Source organism: Grampus griseus (assembly GCF_964374135.1).
Source record: "Grampus griseus genome assembly, chromosome: 16".
Lineage (NCBI taxonomy): Eukaryota > Metazoa > Chordata > Mammalia > Artiodactyla > Delphinidae > Grampus > Grampus griseus.
In genome coordinates, this window is record NC_139010.1 from 40139202 (window position 1) to 40163717 (window position 24516).

General features: G+C 48.9%; 1 protein-coding gene across 2 annotated transcripts in view; it reads right to left on the reverse strand.

Moving 5' to 3' along the window:
* The window catches only part of VSTM4 (V-set and transmembrane domain containing 4), an 86808-nt gene extending 62588 nt beyond the window's left edge, over nt 1-24220 (reverse strand). For both annotated transcript variants that reach the window (XR_014297874.1, XM_082673549.1), the window contains exons 1-3: nt 24137-24220; nt 15900-16298; nt 1561-1629 (exon numbers count right to left, since the gene is read on the reverse strand). Coding sequence is in view for 1 of the 2 variants with exons in the window: in XM_082673549.1 (XP_082529675.1) it covers nt 1561-1629; nt 15900-16298; nt 24137-24191 (523 nt within the window). In the remaining variant the exon portion in view is untranslated. The remainder of the gene's footprint in view (nt 1-1560; nt 1630-15899; nt 16299-24136) is intronic.
* Between the last annotated feature and the right edge of the window lie 296 nt (nt 24221-24516).

A 24516-nucleotide genomic window follows, 5' to 3' on the forward strand; every position in this document is an offset into this window, starting at 1 on the left:
TATGAGAAGGAAAGTCACACATCTCTTTGTTAACAAAGGCATTCACTGAATGAGAGACTAAGGGAGGGAATTGGGGATTATTTTACTTGGAGGCCATCAAGTAAAGAAAAAGCCATCTACAAAATGTGCAGAAGAAAAGGCAGGGAATACAAAGAATCACTGTTAAAGTGCAACCCGAGAAATGCAATATTTATGACTTCAAAACGAAACAATCCTAATGGCCTACCTGAGCGACACCTTATGGTTTGCAAACCATGTTCATAATTATGGTTACATTTTTCTAAGACAAAAAGTTCCTCAATCCACTGCTTTTAACTAGCTACTGGAAGACATAGGTTTGAATCCAAGTGCTCGCCCCCAAGGGCAAGTTCCTACACCTGTTGAATTAACAAAAGGTGATGGTGAAGGCCCAAGGCACACGTCTCCTTAGATCCTTTTGGCTAGGTCCATACATCATCAAAAAATGCAATGCCTTCACAAGATGTAATCCTTCACAGTTTCTTGATCACATCTTAACATTAATCTGTTGTGTTTTGGGTTTTTTTACTGATCAAAGGTTCTCCCTGAGAACTCACAAAATACATTCTTTCATTGCTTATGGTCATAATCCTCAACCACTTTACAATAACAATTTCTGTGAGTTTTCCATACACTAAGGCCATATACTTTCTCAGCCTCGACAGTCTTGACTTTTGGGGCCAGATAATTCTTTGTTGGTGCATTGGAGGATGTGTAGCAGCTTCCTTGGCCTCTACCCAATAGATGCCAGTAGCACCAAAATGCTAGTCGTGGCAACCAAAAATGTATCCAGTCATTGGCAAATGTTCTCTAGAGGGATAAACTCACCTCCTGTTGAGAATCACTGCTCTAAGGCGCCAGTCTGAGTGTACTTCAGAATCACTCGTAGGTCTTGTTAAAACCCAGATTGCTGAGTACCACTCCCTGAGATTCTGATTCCATAAGTAAGGGTAGCACTCAACACAGTGCATTTGTAACAGCCTTCCAAGTGGTGCTAATGCTGATGTGATGCTGATGCTGGTGGTCCGGAACCAGTTTTGGAAAACACCTCCCTAAGGTCATGGCTGCATGCTGGCAACCCATGAAGAGCTTTTAACAAGTTACAACTTAATCAGAATCTCTAGAGATGTGGTGCAGGCATTAGCATTTTTAAAGCTCCCCAGTGATGCTAACATGGGTTGAAAATCAATTGCTTAAGATTTACAGATGTTTCCAGAATCCAAAACTCCTTAAGAAACCTGAGATAAAATTAGTCACAGTAGATGTAATTTGCATTTTTATATTACTTGAAGATCCCTCCCTCATATCACCTCGGAGCAGAAATTCTGGCACAAAACAAACAACCCCAAAGTATGCAGACTGGAGCTTTCATGTCTGCTTTTTCAAAATCTGTGGGCTGATACCACCAGGAATTTCCAACCTACTCCTGAGTAAGTTTAGGGCAAGAAAACCATTTGATATTAGGGGAAAACTAAGAAGTCTATTCCTTTCCTATTATCTAAAAGTGAGGCTGCATCTTATAATAAAGAAATAAGCAATTACCTTCAAAAAATGCCCAGGTCTCTTTCTTTTTCTCAAACGATGAATCTTCAGACGCTTTCAGGGAAATCACTGTAAGACAAAAAAGAAATGGCATAGCATGAAGTGGAGGAGCTCATGGACCTAGCCCTCCTCAGTCCAAAATAATATCATATGGTATATATGACACTTACATTTATAAAGTAATTTTCATATTTGCAAAAACCACATTTAATTGTCACAACCCACAAGCCAGGGGAAGGTGCAATGACTTACATATAACAAGTAAGAGACCAGAGAGGGGAATTAAGTTGCTGGTACTCAGTCCAGCAGAAGCATCACTCACCCCATATATTTGCAAAATAAAGAGTTCCCCAGTGGGAATTCCAAGAACCAAAACATTATTTATTTTACCATTTTAGTGGACATCTTTCCAAAATGTAGTGTACTTGCCTGGGTATCCCTAGATAGAGAAGCCTGAGGTCATCTGATGACTCAGGGTCAGTGCTCTGAGCACATTCTCCATGTAAGACAGTCACAGAGCTGTAAGCATCTGATTTTGAGATTATTTTGTCTGCTTTCAGTCAGTGATTGAGCACTGAATTCACTGTGTCTGCTTTCAATTGTCAGGGAAACAGAATTGAGTTACACTATGTCAAACCTTGAACATCATACTAAAGAGTCTGGAAACATGGGAAGGTTCCACATACAGGGCTAACATAATCATAGGCAAAAATCAAAAAAATTAACCTGACAGAAAAATGTAAAATGTCAGGGAATGAGAGTATTGCCCAATAGAACTTTCTGAGATGATGGAAATGTTCTGTGTCTGCAAGGCACATACAGCTGCCACTGGCCACATGTTTTTATTGAGCATGTGAAACGTGGCTTATTCACATGGGACTAAGAAACTGAATTTGTAACTGTATTTCATTTTAATTAATTTAAATTTAAATAGCTACATTTGGTCAGTGGCTACCACACTGAAGAGCTCCAGAGAAGAGAATCTCTAAGACCCAAATAACAAGACAAAGGTGGCTAGAATAAAAATTGAATCAATATGAGAGGTAAGGAATATGGCAAAGATGGTCTGGAACTTTATTTACTGCCCCTCCCACAAACTTTTATATTATTATTGTCATGGATTCCAATTCTGAATTTTCCATCTTTATTTTTCTCCAGGCCTTGCACTGGGTATTTCCATTGATCTACCACACAGATCACTAATCTTCTCTTCACCTGTGTCTAACCTGCTGTTAAAGCCATCTCTGAAATTTAAGATTTCATTTATGGATTTTTTTCAGTTATAGATCATCCACTTAATTCTTTTTATATATCCTAGCTCTCTGATGAATTTATCCAGCATGTTATCTAATTTTTCAACCATATTTATCACATTATTTTAATGTACATGACTGATATCTTTCACATCTGCATTGCCCATAGGCTTATTTTTATTACCCATTTTTGATTTTGATCTTGTCCTTTGATGTGCCTGATAATTTTTTAATTGAATGCCAGACATCATATGTGGAAAATCATGTAGATTCGAGATAAAATTTTATTTTCCTCATAGGAAATTAGAGTAGGGGGATGATCACCTAACCCAATGAGGATATGAACTGTTTAGAAGCTGGGTTTCAGTTTTTATAGGATATGGTTTCTCTCTGGTTTGCCCTTACTTCAGGGATCCCCAGTAGAAAACCTCAAGTATTTATCATAGCGCTTCCAATTTTCATCTCACTGATAGAACTCTGCTCTATCAGAGGCTCTGCTTGCCTCCTAAACAACCTGATTGTCACTTTCTGCATTACTTTTCTCAACAAGCACTGCGAAAAAACAGCTGAATTTCTTAAAGAGTTAAGCGACTCTGACAATTGGTCTCATTCACTGCTCTTCTCTGCACTCTATCTATATAGTCCTTCAGAGAACAATTAAGATAGCTGAAATACATATGCACACAGACAATTGTGTAATTATGTAATACAAATATACTTATGAAATATAAATATATAATTAGGAAAGCTGAAATACAGATTTTTTTTTCAGCATTTCTAATTGTTCTCAGAAGGAGGGCTCTGTTCTGTGGGAAAGAACCCCTCTCCCAGTAGAACCTAAATTCCTCAAAACCAGAAGCTGGTCTTCTACCTCAGTATCACCATCTTGGGACACACTGCCTGGCAGCTGGTAGGTGCCCAGTAAATAAATGAATGATCTATTTCTTCCTGACGGCCCCTCAAAGGAAGAAATCTGGACATCCAGGAATGAACTCTTAGTGGACATTTGGTCTTGCGTGTGATATTAGACATGTCAGACAATTCATCCATCACCTTTCCTGCTTAATTTACCCCACCCACAGCTCCTGTAATCTGCTCACTGCCAGAGCAACCGAGCAGATTCCCCCATCAAGAATTTAAACTAAGAAACAGAGTACATATGGTGGTTGTAGGCCCTGGGGTTGAAAAACCCTGTGGACTCTGGGGTGGGCAGCCGTGTTTGGAAAACAGGAAAGCAAACGGAGCTGAGGGCAGAACCTGCAGGAGGAATATGGAGGTGGGAGGATTTGACCTTGATGGTACTCTGGGTACCAAGAGGGCTGACATGTTATTTGCTGACCTTGCATTGCATGAGCTCCATATCCTTCAACCATCCCCACCTCTCTTCTGAATTAGCTTGAATGGGTTTTCATCTTCAACCAATTAAGCCTAGGCTGCGATAACCGCAGAGTCCTAATGAAGACAACAGCGAAATGAGAAAGAAGTGGACCTCTGAGGACCGTAGTTTTCAGGAGATCAGGGATGCCCAGCATGGTCGAGAGCCTTACTACTCCAAGTGTGGTCCACGGGCCAGCAGCATCAGTGTCACCTGGAAGCTTGTCAGAAGTGCAGGACTGTAGGGGACCCAACCCAGATCTACTGGATCAGAATGTGCTTTTAAACCCAGGTTCCCTGGATGAATTATATGCACTTTAAAGTGTGAGATGCACTGATGTACACCGGGTTGAGTTGCCGTTTGCTGGTTATGTAACCTTGGGCAAGTCACTTAACTTCCCACTGCCTGAGTTTCCTCATTTGTTATGCAGAGATGATAATAAGTTCAGGGTGAGTGTGAGAACCAGATGGGTTAATATATGTGAAATACTCAGAACAGTGCCTGAGACCTAGTGAGCCATTTTTATCCACAAGGACCTTAGCTCCATAAGACAGGGATTTGGTCTATTTTATTCACTGCTCTAATTCCCACACCTAAATCCTAGCATGGTCCTCTGCTATCAGTCCTTTGCCTGAGAATGTGAATCTCCAGTTGTCCAAATGGTCCATAAGAAAGAGTTCCCTGACCTTGTGGCTAAACGTCTGCAACTCAGTCGGGCTGCTACCCTTCCAGCAAAGGCAAAGGCCACTGCCTTTGGACCACTTTTGATTCATCTTACATTTTTTCATTTCAGAAGCTGTGGGCCCTTGATTTAGTCCAATTACAATTCCCTTTGCCTTATGTGGGATAGAAGGTAACAAGGTCTCCCCAGTGGAGTTATGGAGATGGGTGTTGAAAGAGCCAACAAGCTGGGATTCAAAGCTAAGGGGGCTCTAAGCAAGGAATTCACGGAGGTTCCTCATTTCTCTCCTGTGCAGCTGTTTTATGGGAAAGTGCAGCAACTCTGTTTGGCATACGATGATCAGCAACACCAGCCATAATCTTATCTGTTCCTACAAGAAAAAGTTTTACATGAACTCTGCCAGAGCTTTTGAAATTTTCCCGAGGTTCCACGTAGCTCTCTTGTTTCAGCTGCTAATCCCGTGCTGTCTCAAAATGAATGCGATACATTGTCAAGCCGCACGTTTGCGTCCACAGACCATGGCCAATGCCCTGCTCAAGGTGGACTCTGTCTCGCCGCATGCTCTGAGCCCAGCCTCTCAGCCAGGAGCTAATGTGGGGCTGGGCAGTGGGCACCCCCTGGGGAAGGTCCATTACTCCAGCTGCGGGGAGTGATGCCAGCCCTGCCTCCCGGGGAGCCTTGCCTCTTCCATCCTTCCTGCATCCAGAGGTCCCGTGAGGGAGGGCGGTACTGGGACCACCTCCTCCCACAGGGTGTGGGGCCTGGGAGGAGGGTAGTGCAACTAATCAGAGAAGCAGAAGGAAGCCCAGCTTGGCCTCAGCACCAAACCACTCTTCTCAATACAGCTTTACCAGAAAGTGGGCATTTTGACTTCTGACTCCCGTGCACATTCATCGATCGGTCTGGGCCACAGTAGAAAAGGAGAGTAAAGGGCGCTCAAAAGCTAAGTCATCAACTGACCTACTGACTGCTTTGTAATTTCCTGGGAACCCCGGCGCCCAGCATGCAGAGTCTGGCTGACCTTCTTGTGAGGTGGTGGCCCGGATAACTGAGCAGCAGGCTGTCCTGGGTCCCTCCCCAAGAGAGCAGAATCCGATGAAATCTAAGAAGGGGTGGGGTGTGAGAGCCACCACGTCTCGGGCCTCTGGGAAGAACCGGTTGAAAGTGCTGCAGGATCAAACGGTCTGGAAGAACACAGCCCAGAGGCACCGAGACAAAAAGATCCTATCAGCCTCATGTCTGGAGGAAGCAGGTTGGAAAGAAAGAATCTTAGTCAAGTCCCCTTTGCTGGGACCTGAGGGGAAACCATCACTCAGAGAGGTGTGAAAACTGAGACCCTTGATTTCTGACTTGGACAGACCGTCCCACTGACTCCCCCGGGGAGGGCATGTTTCACAGGCTGTGGCAGACCATGTCCCCTGAATTCACACCAAAGACCCTATGACAATGCCCTCCGGCTGAGGGACCTCCTGTTTCCTTCCTGGTCTCCTGTTCACTGATGATACAGAGCATTTACCTGAGCCTGCGCTGAAGGGCTGACCCCCGTCATCCAGTGAACAGATGGCTCATGATTTTTAGAGGCCCTGGGAAGGCTCCCCTTCTCCCAGTATTCTTTCCTGCCTGCTCACCTATGCCTCCAGTTCCTTTAACAAAGAATCCTATAATTAAAGGGGCTTACATTGCAACCATGGGTTACACCCAAAGTAGGGTGCACCTTTCTGACACAGAACACCTTCCGGAAGGCAGAGGTTGACGGAGAGGAGTGCAGGGAGGGCCCTGGAACAGACAGAGGAGTGAGGAAGCCGTAGGGGGCAGCGGCACGGATGCGGGAAAGACTGGCCCTGAGTTTGAGAGACACACCTTCACCTTCCTATTTCTACTACCGGTCAGGCTAGGCTGAAGCATTCTCCAGATTGTATAACTCCTGATGGTAGAGGGTGTTGCCTTCACCGAGCACCTGAAGACCAAGATTTCTAAAACTTTACTGTGGGGAAGAATTACTTAGGCCTCTTGTTAAAATGGGGATTCCCAGGCATGACCCCTGAGCTTCTGGTTCAAGGAATTTGGGGAGGGCCTGAGAACCTGCATGATTAGGGAGCACACAGTCATGGAAATTCTGAGGCTTGAGGTCCCAGGACCCCACGTGGAGAAGCCCTGGCTCACATACCCCTACTACAGACAGCAGTGGGCACCAAGTCCCAAGAGACATGGGAGAGGGGATTCAGGTCTTGAGGGGCCAGATCCTGGGCCTCAATCTCCCATCCAGTCTAGGTTGGGGTCCAGCACTCAGAACTCAACCAATGCTCTTCAATTTAATCCAGGGAAAAGGAGAGTAACAGCAAAACCTAAGGAATAAGCCTATCACATAAGTGTTGTTTACAAAGGACTCCCAAGGGGCCCCTTAATAACATGTCTCAGAGCAGAGGAATACGAGGTGAAGAACACAGCTTTCAAGAAAGTTGTTTTCAAAAAAGCAGACTGTCTATAAGGGCTGATGCGTCTCCCCAAGTGGCCGACTCAAACTTGGAAACTACAGAGAATCTGAGTCAGAGAGACCTTCCTCCAATGATTCTCTAATATTCCACACCCTCTGTCCCTGCTGAACACATTGCCTTAGAACGCATCACTATGCTTTACTCATTTCTCCGGTTCATTGTCCGCCTCCCCCAGCAGAAGGGAAGTTCCACGCGGGCTGGAATTGCATCTGTTTCCACTTCCCAGAATCCTTCTTGGCCCATGACAGGTCCTAGTTACGTTGAGCGCACAAATGAATGGAATGAATACGATGCTGTATTGGTGGATCGAGGTCTCCCAAAGAAAGCTTGGTGCTGGGACAAACTTATATTGTGGAAGGCTGGGAAGAAAGCCCAGGGCAGGGGACCCTGGCCTACCCAGCACCTGCCTTCCCATGGAAGACCTGTCTCAGAAGCAGGGGGAACACACTAGCTCACCAGGCCTTCAGGGCCGACTTCTCTGCAGCGCTCTAACTTTGGAGCTGCATGCTTTGGGTCTGTCGTGATTTACTTTACGGCCTCTGAGTTCTTAGTTTCTAACAGAATGGAAGCCGGAAGCCCAGAAACCTTAAGCATAAGAGGATTAAGCTCTTTTGAGTTGAAAGGAGAGGGGCAGAAGTTTAAGGCCCTGGACCTTGCATGTAGACCTTGCTAATGTGCACCCAGGGGGTGTAGAAAGCTGGAAAGCGGACACACCCTACCTCAGTTTCCTCAGGCAGCATTCTGCACACATCAATGGGAAAGGAAACTCTCCAAGGACCAGAAGAGGCTGGGGATATGAAATATGCACAAGAAGAGACCCTTAAATAAAATAAAAAGGAGTCAACACTTTTGCTCCAAATTCAAAAATTAATATAGTCAGTTCGCTGGCCCTTCTTATTCAATCATCAGATGGTTTCCCAAGGAAAAACCTAAATGTAGCTGTGTCCCCGCTATTTATAACTGGGTCAGTGTTCTCAAGAAAGGCAACTACAGCCCAGAGAGACACAGAGAACTTCTCTGTTTCTGCTTTCAGAAGTTTGCCTATTGCTTCCTTTTCCCCTTGCCCTTCCAAGACTCAGGCCAAAGGCAGTCTCTCTTGGGGCCTGGACAAAGCCATATATGTGACTAGGACCTCTGAGTGACTTGCACTGATGGAGCAGCTGATGAGAAACGGAAAAGCTCCAGCTTTGTCTATTTTAAGCCACTCTTTCCTTTGCATTCACTCTAAGACAAATTCTAGAAAACAAAGCAAAAAAGCAAACGAAAAACCATGTTAAACAGACTTCCCATTGTGACAAGGCAGTTAGATAAGAACTTCACATTCTGAGACGGAATCAGCTGCAGAATACAAAGGCCATGTGTATGTCCCCACAGAGCGGTTAGGAAATACTAAACCTTCGGGCTTGGTAACAGGCCCTCTCCAGACACAACCCCAGGGTAGATCTATATATTACTCTCTTGCTACCACCTTCCACTCCTTGTTGCCATTAATTAAAATGGCATTATACCAAAGAGTTTGGATCACTCATCTGTCCTTCATCTAAAAATTTCGTGATGGAGCCCTTCTGTGTACCATGCACTGTGTCAGGCATGTGGGTGCATTTAAGAAGAATCTGGCAGGGTCCCTGGAGTCCAGGTCCCCGGGCAGGGCCACCACGCCAAGCTTTCCTCTTATCACTGCCCACCTTAGCCCTTACCAAGCACAAACATGCATCCAACTCCGCTAAGTTATTTGCAAATCCCTCTTCTCCTTCATCCATACCTTTGCTCCAGCTGTTTCATCTCCTGACATGGCACGGCCCATAGTCGTCACATCCCTCCTCACCCTGTGGTCCCAGCGGAATGCCACATCCTCCAGGTGGCCTTCTCCTATTCCCCAAAGAATGTAACCTTGTCTTCCGCTGACTCCCCCGTACCCGCTTCACCCTCTTGTATGGCCGTTTCATACTCTCTTTCTATTAGCTTTGTCGATAATGTCTACCAAACCTATACCCATATTGACATATGTCTCCTCCTCCAGATTGTGAGGCTGGGGACCCCAGAGGGAGGGGATCAAACCTCCCCACGCATAACTCTCTTTGGGCAAAGCACAGGGACCACAGGCTCATAAACCGGGGCTTCATACATGGTGTTGAGCTTAAATTCCAATCTCTTAAACTCTTCCAAGAACATGGCAGTCGCAAGGAGCGTAGATACAATGAAGAAGTGTTTGAAGTGGTGTTTAAATTACACTCCAGTTGTCAATTTGTTCCTTTTGAGTATAGGACCTGTTGACACTTTAAACATCATGATGTGAGCTTGCTTAATTAAGCAGTAGCACTAAATGTTTCATTAATCTCATTCCTAATCATCTGTTCCACGTTTCTGGAGAAAAAGGAATTCTTTAATTTCTGTCACTGAAACTTGAAATATCGGTTCCCTGTGGTGGTACTTTCAGATCCAATTATTAAATTCCCTCTAATATTTGGGGTTAAATAGATAAGAAATTATATTATAATTTCATCTTTGCCCCCAAATACTTTTTAGGGTAAACAGAGGTTTCTATTTGCTTTGTCCACTCCTAACATTTAAAGCTCACTTATATAATCTGAAGTCAAAGAACAATTTGGCTTGTTAAAATATGTTGTTTGGGGTTAGACTGAAACACTGTTTAAATTGCAGCAGACAGCCCTTGCAAATTGCTTCTCTTATTAGCATTTTCACCGTTGATGAAAACATCTCCACCTGAAAAGATGGAGATTCGGTTCTGCTCAGAACATCAGACTGCTTCTGAGTCAGTGGGTGGCAGAACTGTGCTGAAAAGCCATTGAGGATAATTTTGTACGAGGCCTGGGGAATGGGGAATCCAAGCGGTTGTACCCCTAAGACAAGAAGCTTAAAATGAATGACAATGTCACTCTTGAGAACCCCGGGGGGCTCACACTCCCTGGTGCCAAGGGCGCATGTGGTACCCTCAAGCAAAGCACCAAACTGGCCATGTCAGAGCTCAGCAACTGTTAGGGACATGTGGCACCCAGGACCGTGCCGCAGCCTGCCCTTGACCGGGAGCCCCAGGGACTCTCAGGCTTCATCCCGGAAATCCTCCTGAAGAAAATCCAGGCTTAGGAACTGGTCCAACCTCCCATTCCCACACCCACGCCAGGGCCGTCCTTGCGCTTAGAACTCTCCAGGGTCTGCGTGTCCTGGGAGGGACCAGGCCACATCAGTGCCTGAGGAGGACAGGTATGGGGGGTCACAGGGACATCAAGCAGGATGGAGAAGGCACAAAGGTAGGGAGATCCCCAAAGCTTGGGGAGCAGAGACAGCAAAGGGAGGTCAAGGGATTACTAAAGAAAGCGGGCACAAAACACAACGGGCAAGTGCCTGGACACGGGGGCGTGGGGCAGACAGGGTGAAGGGCGTGCGGAGAGGCAACAAGACCTGCCCGTACCAGCTCAGGGAAGACGGCGGGCTTAATTTAAACTGCACGCCTGAGGCATAGCAAGTACCAGTCAGCGCTGAGTGCAGAGAACAAACGCAGGGTCAGACACTACCTCTGTATGTCTACAGGGACAGAGTAAAGCGAACTTCAGAAAGTATCACAATTTGCCAAAAAATTGACCACAAGTAGCTATCGGACTGCTTCTGAAATAATGAAAGTGCTTTTGCACCTATAGGAGAGATGCTGGCCCCCTAAAATAGCAAGCTTCAACTCGATTCGAAAGTGATACTGGAATTTACCCCAAAGAGAACAGCTTGTCTTCACGTCTAGGGACGTGTTATGCTCTCAGGACGTGTTAGGACAGAAATCCTTTTTTATGTTGTTGGACCCAACTACTTAAAAAGCAAAGCTGTTAGTTATTTCTTTTGGCCTAAAGGAACCAAGAACATTTGGAAAACTCTGCACTAGTCTATCTATGAAGCCTCCAGCTCAGAAAACCTTGAACAGCCCAAGCATAAATAAGGCACCCCTTCGAGAGAGACCCCGCTGAGCAGCTTCGTCTCCCTGTTGGAAATTACCCCGAACCCCTGCTCGTGCCCTTTATTTCCATCCTGACTTCCCTGTTCCACCAACTCCAGCCTTGCTCAGCCTGCTCAGCGTTAGGGACAGGGCACTCAGGACCTGACCTCCCCAAAGTCTTGGGTTTGGGCAGGGCAGGCCCATGCAGTTCACTTCCTCCTCTCTCACCTACAGCGAGACCCAACCCTGCATCTCACCTGCTCATGATAAATGAGCCAGAAGCTGTTACCTAGAGATGGTTGTCACCAGAAAGGAGGACACGGGACTCACCAGGCTGCCAGGCTGCCAAGGTCAATGCACCTCATTCCTGCCTGGAACACTGTGCACCTCTAGATTTCCCAAAGATTGACTTTTTGCACTCCTGGGAAGAAGCTGCTACATCTTTGCTCTGCAGTGCTGCTCTCCTACTGAAAACACCTTGCCTTTTCCAGACCACCAGGGGGCTGGCCCAGAGGAGCCCGTTCCAAACACCAAGTCTGCTGCCCCGAATACTGGTGTCTCCCAGGGCTTCACCCTCGGCCCCTGCCCCTTGGGGATCCCCTTGGGGATCTTACCCACCCCCATGGTTTCACCTGCCTGACTCAGAATCAGTTGTCACTGCCCAGATCAGACGGGCGCTTCAGCTCTGCATTTCTGCGTGCTTACTGGACATCAGTGCAGGATGGCCTCCAGCCAACCTCACTCTCAATTCCCCTGTGGCCAGCTTCATCTCTTATGTTCCCTTTGTCAGCCGTGGGCACCATCCTGCACACAGTGAGTGAGACTCCTGGCTATCATCCCAAAGCTTTCTCCCTTACTTGCACCCAGTTATTCAAAACTTCTTATTTGACCTCCAATGTCTCTCCTTTCCTACTGCCAAACTTTGCAACATTTCAAGCCTGGGAAAATACAAAAGACTCTGCCTCTTCACCCTGTAGTCTGATTCCCCCAAATCCATGTCCCAAGCAGCCAACAGAGGGGGCTGTCAAGACTTTAAACGCTTCTCAGGGTTTCCAAAGACTAAAGCAGAGATTCCCCAAAATGCCTGATGATAAATCAACTAGACTGGATGTTAAATATTAAAATTCCAACCCAGACCTAATAGACTAGAATCTCCAGGGCAGATGCTTGGGAATCCGCATGTTAACAATGGCCCTGGAGATTCTTACCATTAGGCAAGGTTGAGAATACTGGCCTACAAAATCAAGTGTAAATTCCTTAATATTCAGTACAGGCCCCTCCGCTATCAGCCCTGCCTGCCTCCCCTCGTTACCCACTGCCAGCCCGACCTTCCAGTTCAGGCTCCAGCAGTCCTGACCCACGGCTGTAGGGCCCTCCATCCGCTGTTTTACCGTCCCCTCTGGCTCCCTGCCCCACGTAAACAGCCAGTGTCCGCTCAAGCACTGCCCCCTGCCTCATCCTTAGGGGCCTTCCTGTGCGTGTGCGCAGTGCTCCATGCACACCTTTACCACTGCCCCTGACTCCATGACATCGTATCTGTTTCTGTATCTGCCACCCTCTAAACAGATCCGCCCCTGTGTCCCCAAGTGTCCAGCAGAGCAGATGCACCATAAAATAAATGCCCACTGAGTGAGAGATGAATGAATCTACCGAGCACTGCAGAGCACTGTAGTCCATATTATTTTCCAATGTGATGTGTTCGCTGAGCCCAGCAAGGCTCCCCCAGCTGAACTGATCGTCTCTCTGAAGGCTGCCACTCATTTCCTCATCATGTTTGCTACTCTGCTCTAGACTGAATCTCTCTTTCTGCAAGTGAGGTTCCCCAAACGGACGGTGTAGTCCACATTAGTGTCTCCCCAGCACAGTACACATGACACAACCAACTTCATTCTCAGGGACACCAGGCCAACTTACTGTATGCAGATGGAAATAACACAGGCTGTTCCTGCTGCCATATCACCCTGCAGATGCGCATCTAATTCACCACCGACATCACCAAAGTCCCTTCACAGAGAGCCTCCCGTTGACTCTCCAACACTGCCTGTGATTCGTTTTCCCCAAATGTATCACTCTGCCATTTTCCAAACTGAATCTCATTCTGGTATTTCCTGCTCGTATTTCTTACCTCCCTGGATTCCCTTTTCATTATGTTTTACTCCTTGCTGATGTTAAGAACGTCCCAATTTTGTACTTTCTGTAAAGTTCATTAAGGTGATGTGTGCCCGCTTTTCAATGTCATTGATAAAACAATTAAATGAAATCAAACCTAACATCAACCCTCCTGGAAACCGCTCCAGAGGGTTCCAACACCATGTGTCACTTAGGGCTTTTGGATCCACGTTCTCTGCAGGCAGGGCTTCTGGCTCAGTGAAATGGTCACATGGCATAAGCAACTGAAGAAACTGTGTAACATTCCTTGCCTTTCCTTCCAGCTCTGTGTGATAAAAATGACACTAAGTTCACATGGTATGACAGGTTCTCTAAAATAAGCCAAGTGTGACTCCACTGTCACCCAGAGGATCACACATTTTCATTCTTCATTATTCATCATATCGTTTGGTACCAACAACACTGAAGTCAGGAGCTCTCCCCACCCACGATCTCATACATATGCGGTTTCCAGACAAACCCCAATTTACTACTTCCCCATTCTTCAAAATCCCCAATTCTCCATCATATTTTAATAATTTGCACAGTTAAAACATAAAATGGCAACTTATGCTTTGTCCCAAATTAATATAGCCAATATTTTTTTAGCCCCATACTTTCAGAGGTGTCTTCAGGAAAAAAGTCATGACAAATTTATTTATTAACATAGTTTTTTCCCCAATAATTGCTACTTTTTTTTTTTTTTCACCACACACACACATGCTCAAGGACTTACTCTGATTTGGGGGAAACTCAAAAACACACAGAGTAAAATAAAGCAAGTAACACTGCAATTATGGGGGCAAATTGTTATTTGGTCTGTTCTTAAATTTCTGTTCCAGTTTCTCATTTTGCATGACGCTGGTAAAGCACTCTGCAAGCACGTGGCTAACGAGCTGGACTTCGTCAGGAGCCAGCATGTCGGGGACCAGCAGGGATGTGACAGGCTGCAGTTACACACAATTCCCTGGACACGCCTTGTAACTCCACCCCTTCCTCTTCCACTCATAAGAGCAAATCAAAGTACCGAGAAGTGGGGAAAAGAGATTAGCTCCACTGAAGTCTTAAGAACCACCTCAGGTTTTTGCAGCACGTACCCAAATAAATGTTCTAGAAGGAACCCAGCTTCATTCACTGAAAGTAGACGCACATGAAATAATGGACTGGATGACGGCACTCACTTGAATGTAGGAAATCCTTTTATCTATTCTAACTGGCAGAGCGGTCGTCACTGCCGAGAGATGTACTACACGGCTCCGGGATACACCCAGACATAAAAATTAAAAGGGCAGATATAAGACCTTATGTTTCAGAGCCAAGTGGTATCCAGAGTGGATTCCCTCCTTAGCCTGTGGTCATCCGATGTACTCTTCTATTTTCTGTGCCAAAATACATATTTATATTAATAGTCATTTGTTTTCTTGAATTAATTTGCTTAAGGAGAAAAAGTGCACAACATTTCAGATGATATATCATTCCGTGCTTAAGAACATTAAAATAAGCAAACTCCAAAGACGAATGAAGTTGGACTATCCATGTAAATGATTTACTTTAACATATAGGATATTAAAAATGCCTATTCACAACTGCGTTTGATCCCTTCAACAACATCACTGATGCCTTTAATATCATGTGACACGTATACAACAAAAGTAGATTCTTTTTCACACTTGGGATCGTCAGCTTTACTCTGTGATTCTCTTGATCTTCTACCAGACCAAATTCAGGTTCCAAGCACTCAGAGATGTAATTTTAGTACACAGTAGCCGGTCTTATTAAAATTGTGAGAGGTGTCTTCTTGAATAGAACATCAGTGGCAAAAAATGATAGCCCTCAAATATGGCACTGGGTAGCTAAGATGTTCCGGAACGCGGCCCACGCCTCCTCTCTGTCTCCAGGAAGGGAGGGCCACCTCTGGTCCCTTGCCCACTTTTGGATGAATTTCTCAGTGAGCTGTTGCCGGAGGCTTGGATCAGTTCCTCTGGGCGACGGGTCAGAGCCACTGAGGCTGCCCTGCTCTGAAGCCTGGCAACTCACATCAGGCATCAGAACCTCCCAATGCGGGCCTCCTCCCATAGGTGCCTGGCACCCTGCCAGGGAAAGAGATCAAGGCTGTGCAGACCTGAGCTGGAGACAAAGAACACAGCCAGACCAATCTTTCAGCTGCAAAACAGGTTTTGGCCAGGGGTGGGTTGGGTGGCATGGGGCCAGACACTTGCCCCTTTCTGTTCAGCCTTCCACGCCTATAATACAAGTCAGCCACAGCACCCATGTAAAGATCTATCCTCATTCCCATGGCCCGCCTCATATGGCTTGGCCCTTAGAGGCCAAAAAGATGTGTTCTAGCTCAGCAGAGCCGTCCTGGAGGCCACTGCCTGGCCAGCTGGAGGGAGGCCCACTGACCTGTCACCCTCCCACTCTCCCCAGAGAGTGGATGCACCCTTACCTCTCATTTCTGTCGCCGAGGAGCCGTTGGACCAAGCTGTCCACTTATTCCTGTGCTTGCTGATTTCCTGGACTTTGCAGACGTAATGCCCTTGATCGGCTGGCCGGAGGGTCAAGACGGAGAGGGTGTAGAGCACCCCGCGCCGCTCCTCAAGGAGGCGCAGCCTCTGACGGTAGGCGCTGCGGCTGAAATTCCCATAGTACTGCACCACCCGGAGCTTGGTCATCTTAACCATCAGGGCCTCCTGGGAGTCCGGGCGTGCGAAGAACCAGCGCACGGCCAGCAAGCTGTCCTTCCGCCTCTTCTGGGAGACGTGGCAGAGAAGAGTAGCATTTTCCCCCTCCAGGTAGTCAACCACGGGCCCCGGGGACACGGTGACATTGAGGGCCCCACAGACCTCTGTAGAGAAAAAAGGAAAGAAGAAAATGAGGAAGGCCACTGCCTTTCCCCAGGTGAACACACATGGCGTCTTCTCTCCAGGAGCCAGGTTGGTCTGCATGGCCAGAGAGGTGGGCCATCCCCATCCCCTCTATGCTCTCTCCGCCTTCTCGAAAGAGCCCTCCTTGGGGTGTGGAGTGTGCCTCTGCGGGCACCCATGTCCTCATCTATGAGATGATCCCAGCCAAGCGGGATGCCATGGACCACCTGGCCCAGATGTATTTCTTTTTATTTTAATTACCTGCTGACATTTAAAATTCAGGAGACATCATATAAAGATTTGGATTTGGGGAAGCTCTTAAAAATTTCCAGCTCACATCCAATCCCCCCTCCCCACCTGCCTCCCAAGGCCTGCTTCCATCAGTTTCATCACCTCCCTGAGTGGAAAATGCTGTAGACCCTTTCCCTGTCTCAGGTATTTCAACTGTAACCAAGGCAGATTATCAGTACCGGTCAGGCGGGTGTTAAACCTGTACCAGGGAGCTGGAATGACAGGGGTGTCTCAGTTTCTTGCTCCGAGTCTCTTAGGACCAGGATCCACGGTCAAGGAGTTGAAGTGCAAGAATAAAGAATGAATGAGTCCAGGAGCAGGGAGAATGAATGAGCCCAGGAGCAGGTGCCAGACTCTCCCAGCAACCCAAAAGATGCTCCAGGATTCCAGGCCCAGGCCGCTACTTCCTGTCCTTTGGCTTCTTAGTTAGGGCTGCCCCTCCTAGCCGCCATTCTGCCCCAAGCTGACTTTTGAGAGTGCCACTCCCTGGCCACCCAAGACCATCCAGCCTAGCCGCCCTCACAGAGGCCTCCTCCCAGGAGACGCGCTGCATGGCGTCTGCAAGGATTGTGCAGTGCGGCGGTGCAGCCCCGGAGCTCACGGTCGGGGGAACCTCCGCCTGGCAGGCAGAGCCCAGAAAGGGACAGGAGGTCCAGAGCTTCCTTCTGTCCAAGCTGGGCTGTCCTCTCACCAGGTCCCACATCGTCACCCCTGCGCTGCCCAGCACACGACTCCAGGAAGCACCATTCCCTGCCCACTCCAGTGCTCGAGCAGGTGCCCCCAAGGTCATCCCAAATTACAAATGGCCCCCAAACACCGCCTTCTGGTCACATGAAGGGACTTGGGCCCTGATGGCAGAGTCACCCAAAGCTTGGAACTCTGGTCAGTGCTGCAGGTAAGCAAGGAGGAAGGATGAAAAAGAGAGCAAAGGTTTGGACCTTCTACTGCGAAGAGGCTGTGAGTCAACAAGGTGAGGCCCTGTGTGTGTTGGGGTGGGGGTTACTGGCGGGGAGTGTGACCTACAAAGCATCCTTCATTGTAAAAACCCAGGCAATAAGCTCATCCTTACGTACGGTTTCCACTATTGATTTAATAAACTAAACACCTTGAGAGATATGAACTGAGGGTCAATTTCATTTCATTTTCTTTCTCATCTCTTAAAAGCCAGGCCACCAGGACACTCCAGGATACTCCAAGATCCTTAACTTAATCACACCCATGAAGCACCTTTTGCCATATAAGGTGACATTCGTTGTTCCAGGGACGAGGACGCAGACATCTTTGGGGGTCATCATTCAACTCACTGCACTGTGATAGTCTTTTGTCACCATAAAAAAAAAAAATGATGGAAGTGAATTCAGAAGAAAAAGATTGATGCTTGGCTGGACTCAGCTCTTTGTGGACAAGAACAAGGTCTTCTAGGTCTACAGTGACAAAGGACAAAGCCGCCCAGGGAGATACTCGGGGAATGCAGATCAACAGGTAACCAAAGAAGGCACACGCTTCCGAGTAACAATCTCACTGTCCACACAAGTCACTCACGCAGGACAAAAACAGGAGCAACTGCCCTTACCGTCTCCCCGCACCTCCCCCACCCGGCCCCCACCCTGCCCACACACCATGTTAAATTAGTCCAAAAGCATTTTCCCCGAATGCCAGGATCCAGGCTGAAGTTCACACGGGTCCCACAGCACAAGTCCCCTGGTGAGTGGCCACACAGCCGGAAACACCAGGCTGACCCCACTCCGCTAGCTGCCCAGGGGTTCAGCAGGTCGAGAGCAGCAGAGATGGAGCAGCTGGCTTCCAGAACTGAAGTCCCGCTCTGCCCGCCCCCGAGGGCTCCCCACTGGAGACAAGGAGAAGGCAGGAAATTGAAACAATATGGATGGGATGAGAGCACAGCCAGGACCCCACACCCTAGTCTCCTCCTATCAATGCTGCATGAAGGAGGGATTATTTATAGTGACTGAAACCAGGAGAACGTGCCAAGTGCTCCAGTCCCCATGAGAGGCCAGATTCCATCCTACAGGCGAACTAGTAACTCTTCCTCTTCTGCAGCTCAGGCCGAGTCAGCAGCTCCCAGGAAAGGGGACGGACTGAACTATCTTCCCCAGAGGAACCCTCGTTCTTTCTTTACTGGTGTGCCTCTCTGCCTTCAGTTAGCCCCATACTCTCTTACAAATGGCCCAGGCACATTTCTCCCACTGAAGTGCAAGACCCTTGTTACGGGCTGAAGGGCGTCCCCTGCAAATTCCTATACTGAAGCCCGAATCCCCAGGACCTCTGAATGGGGCTGTATTGGAGAGAAAGCCTTTAGAGAGATGACTAAGTTAAAATGAGGCCCATAGGATGTACCCCAATCCAACATGCCTGGTGTCCTTATAATGAGGGGAGATTAGCACGCAGACACAGACAGAGGAAAGACCATGTGAAGACATAGGGAGAAGACAGCCATCTATAGGCCAAGTAAAGAGACCTCAGAAGACACCAACCCTGCAGACACGTTGACCTCAAGACTTCTGGCCTCCAGAACTGGGAGAAACAAAATTCTGTTGTTGAAGCCCCCTGTCTGTGGCACTTTGTGATAGCAGCCTTGCTCTCAGGAAGGTTCATTTCAGGCCTAGTCCTACCACCAACCCGAATATTTACACCCACTTTCAATGAGAGCGTATGGGGGTGGGACTGAAACGATGATGCTCACAGCCTCCTTGGCCACATTAAGCTTTGCTAGAAGACACAGGCTCTCAGGTTGTGTGGATCCCTGTGCCTGCAACGACCTTTCTCAGAAAGCTGGTGCCCCAGCTAATGCCCTCCCCTTGACACTGGAAATGACTACCTTAAGCCCAGGGAACACAACTCAGCTCTCAGGCACGCAGCTGTGAGCAGTGGCATTGCTTGAGGGAGGGGAGAAAATGCAGATAGAGGACCCAGTGCTTGGCCAATGTTAGCTGAGCTGGATGTTTAAATACTGGGAGAGAGCATCACACAGCTTCTGCCCCATGGCAGTCATCACGCTGCAGAGGGGCCAAGAGGCAGGCAGTGGAGGCAGGCTGACTAGAGTGTGGGGCCGGGCCCGGGGATGGGGGTTCAGGCCTTTCCCTTCTGGGTCTCCACACCTTGCAGGGCAGAGGGGCAAGGCAAGCAAACTACAAGACAGGGGAGGTGGGGTGTCACTAGATCCTCTGACACCAGGTAAGGTAAGGGAGCAGCCAGGGGCAGGGCAGAGTCTCCTCTCTCCCGGCCAAGGAGGGAGAAGCATCGAAGTCATTCTAGGCTGGAGAATTTAATTTCTTGCTTTCTGACCCTGCATTGCAGGGAAAGGAGGTGGGAGGTAGATCCCCTGCCCCCATCCCCTGGCCACCTCCACATTCAGTGCTCCGCTTCCTCCAGCTTACACCCCAGCTTATGCTTTGTTCACTTAATCACTCAACAAATAGTTGCTGAGAACTGCCATGTGCCAGACACTGGGAGAAGAAGACACATCCCTAACCTCGCAGAGCTGAGAGTCCAGTGGGCTAGGCACTGGTCATCAGGAAAAAGACACAGGAGAATGTGACTACAAACAGCAACACATGCTACAGAGAAAAGGTGTGGGGCTTATGAAAATCAGGGTGAGAGACTTCCCTGGTGGCGCAGTGGTTAAGAATCCGCCTGTCAATGCAGGGAACACGGGTTAGAGCCCTGGTCGGGGAAGATCCCACATGCCGCGGAGCAACTAAGCCTGTGTGCCACAACTACTGAGCCTGTGCTCTAGAGCCCGCGTGCCACAACTACTGAAGCCCACGTGCCTAGAGCCCACGCTCTGCAACAAGCGAAGCCACCGCAATGAGAAGCCCGCACACCACAACGAAGAGTAGCCCCTGCTGGCCGCAACTAGAGAAAGCCAGTGTGCAGCAACAAAGACCCAAAGAAGCAAAAAATAAATAAATAAATTTATTTTAAAAAAAAAAATCAGGGTGAGATTCTGATCTCTGCATGTCAGGGAGGAAAGAGACCCTGGAGAGGTGACCCTGAGCTGAAGGCTGAGGTAGAATTCATGACATAAATTCAGGGCAGCAGTGAAGAATGATCTTCCTAGAAGACGATTCTACCTGTGCAAAGGCCCTGAGGCAGGAGGAACATGGTGCAGTGTCCTCCAGTGAAGTGCACCACACCATCGCCCAGGCAGCCACCTGTGTTTGCAGACTGACCTCAGGAGGGGCCGTTGCACCTCAGTCAGGGCCCCCAAGACCAGTTCTTAAAGGAGGAATATAACAACATGGGCAGGAAAGAGACTGACCCAAAACAGAGGGTTGGGATTCCTGCTGCAGAGAACCATATTCCTTCAACAAGCACGTGCTCCATGACTTGGTAGGTGGGTGTGCCCGCCCCACCGTGGGCTGGGCGCGAGGATGCTCCAGGCCCAGAGCCTTCCCAGTGGTGTAGCGGGGCTATAGGCAGAGAGCCAGGGGTTGGAATCCAGCAAAGCCGGGCTGGAACCCTGGTTCTATTAGGAGTGAGGCCCTCAGAGCCTCAGTTTCCTCATCTCAAAAATAGGAAGATGATGCCTTGCGTGGTGGGTATAAGGCTCCAACAAGAAAGCACCTTGAAAATATCGATAAAATTTACACTCCCTGAGGGCGCAACAGGTGGGGATAACAGAAAGTGACACGCACAGTGACCTGTAAGCAGGATAGGCTTCTTGTGGGTATGATCTGCAGTCACACACGGGCCTATGCTTGGAGGGCCCCCACTTGATTTAATCTCTGCTGTTGCTGTCTTAAAAGCTTAAGAATTTTTAAATGAGGGGCCCCGCATCTCCATTTTGCACTGAATCCCACAAATTATGTAGCTGGTTCTGCCTGTAAGTGACCATTAAGTTCCTGTGGATAAAATTTATGGGGTCTAATCCTCTTGATCCCATTTGGATAATGCTGTGAAAAGGACTGAACTCACAAAACAGCCTAAAAGGACATCAGTGTGGCCCAACAGTACACAACCAACTCAGGCAGTACTCAACCTCCCCCTCTCCCTCCGTCCCTCTCTCTCTTCCTCTCACACTCATCATGAAGTGAGAAATAGCAACTTACAGGTGCAGGGGAGTATAGAACTTCTAACAAAAACAAGGCACCTGCCTCACCTGGGACACAGAGGTAGCAAGGCTGGGGCCCCTCTGTTCCAACCTGGCTAGAGATGTGCTAGTGGCTCCGTGCTCCACACTTCTTCTCTGTCCTGAACAGACTGCCCCCCATCCTTTCAGGGAGCCAGGAGCTCCTGGCTCCCTGAATGCAAATTGTGTGTTCCAGCTGGCAGTGCAAATCTCATTCTTATTAAAAGGACAGTCTGAATTCATGACAAATAAATCTCTGAAAGAAATACAATTGTATTACTTAAAAACCCATGGCATTAGAAGCCGGTATTTACCGAGCACCAAGCAGAGACTCAGTCTATAGAGTAGGTAATGTGTTCATATTAAGGCGGTCACCTTAAAATAGCTCTCAACCAGGACAAACACATGGCCTTGACCAAAGATGAACGCTAACATTTGCTGGGTGTGACCTCTAGGCCAAGTACTGTTCTACTGTAGATGTATTTTCTCAATTTATCCTCATAGTATGTTTATCCCCATTTTTACAGACAAGAGAGCTGAGGCCCAGAGAGGCTAAGCCACTTACTCAGGCTCACACAGAACATGGCAGAGCTGGAATTAGCACCTAGGCCATCTGGCATCAGAGACAACACTCACTCACCAATCTGGACCACAGCACGGCTTTTAGTAAATATTTGCCCCTCACTTTGCTTTTCTGTAAAATGATAGGTGGGACTAGGTAACCCCTAAAGTCCCGCTTCTCCCCACAATGGAGAGGCAGAAAAGTGTACCAGGTAAGAGTCCAGACTTAGGTATAAAGTGGTTCTGCCAGGCTCTCTCTTGAGGGGGAATATGATGAGGGATTGTGGGTGAAAAATTTAGAAAAGAGACGGGCACACATGAGTGCTGCACTAGCAAGGGCTGTCATCATTACACAGCCTTAGGCACAGCCAGGGTGGACTCTAACGGTTCTCTAATTCCAGCTCTCTAGGCTCCTGAGGTCTCCTGGAAACATGAGAATGTCTTTGACCCCCAAAAAGCCCCTCTCTGGGGACACCCTCTCTGACAGCACCTGCAATTAAGAAGGTGGTCATGGAGCACAGGCGACAAAGATCCCTGTGTCCCCTGTATCTCACTGGCTGCTGGCCACTAGAGCTGCCCTGGCCCAACCATCTCAGTCAAACCTCCAGTAACTGTCAGCCAAGACAGTGACAACTGTGAAAGGAACGTTTTCCACAGGGCCGATTTCAAGTTCACTGGAAACTCCACTGCACTGGTAGCCAGGGGACAATGGGTAAATTTCTTCCCACTGTGATCCAAGTTCCTCCCCCCTAAAACTCTGGTCTATGCTGGCTCAAATGCCAGCTCCACCATTTGGTAGCTGGGCCACCCTTGGAAAATTACTTAACTCTACGCATCAGCCCCCTTACTTACAAAACACCAGCAACACAGCCTAGCCAGGCCTCCTGCGTTAAAATCCCAGTTCTACCACGTATAAGCCTTGTCAAGCAAGTCAACGCATAGACCTGGCCTCAGTTTCCTTATCTATAAAATGGGGGTAATAATAATAGCACCTCCCTCAGAGGCAAGCTTAACTGAGTTAATGTTTGCAAAGCACTTGGATATATATATTTACTCTCGTCATTATTACTTTTGGGCACTGTCATGATTATATGAGATAACTGTAGCTCCCAATGGACACCCAGAAAATGTGAGTGCCATCGATATATTTATTATTACTATTATTCTAGCCAGCACAGCCCTTTCAGCCTTGAGAAATAAGGAGAGAAAATTCTTCGGCAAATTAGAAGTGGGAGCAGAAACCCCAAATGAAAGCTAGCAATGCGGGTGGGGGCTGCCCTAAAGCACGGTGGTTTGGAAAAGGGTAAAGGGCCCGCGGCTCCAGGCAGCCGCGGATCCCCTATCTCCCCAGGCCTGGTCATCATGAAACGCCCGCGAACAAGTCCTCAGACCCCAACCGCCAGCGGCGCAGATCCGGCCCCTTCGGACCGGGTCCTCCGAGGAACTCTCCGAAGAGAGTTAAAGGGAAGTTTCTGCCCACACTAACCTGCCAACAGCTGTCGGTGCTGCCTGTTGGGAAGAAAACAGAAAACAAACCAAAACTAGGGCTCGCACGGTTCTGGTCGCATCTTCCACTTGGAGGCCTGGCCCCTGGAAGGGAACCGGGCTGCGGAGGGTCTCCGCGGAGCGCTGGGGTCCCGGCCGGGCGGGGAGCGAGGAAGGGGCGCAGCATCCCCGACCCTTGGGAGGCGCCGCTGTGCTCCACCGCCTGGCCAACCAGACCCGGGCCCACGGACGCCGACGGGGACCGGGAGGGGACAGCCCAGAGGCGGCAGGGCCTCCCGGCCAGGCCCAAGCCCCGAGCCCCGGGCTCCCCGGCGCCGGCCGCCCTCGCCCCACCCGAGGGGTCCCCGAGGCGCCCGGTCCCAACGCGCTTACCCGGGGCCGGAGCCCGCGCCAGCAGCACGGCCGCCGCCAGCGCCAGGAGCCGCATCTCCCCGCCGCGCCCGGCGCTGTGACGCGGGAGCAGCGCCGCCGCCCGCCCGCCACCACAACCAACCCCCACCCGCCCCCCCACACACCGACCCCACCGCCGCGCAGCCCGCCCCGCGCCCGCCCCCGGCTCGGCCCCGGCCCCCGCCCCCGCCCCCGCCCCCGCCCCTCGGGCCGCCTCCCCCCGCCGGGCCAAAGCTTCTGGGCGCCCCGAGCGGCGGAGGCGCGGGCCGCCGCCAGCGATCCTCTCTGTGATCTGTGGGCGGCTTATTTCACCACCCCCATTTCACAGATGTGAAAACTGAGGTTCTGAGAGGCGATGGCTC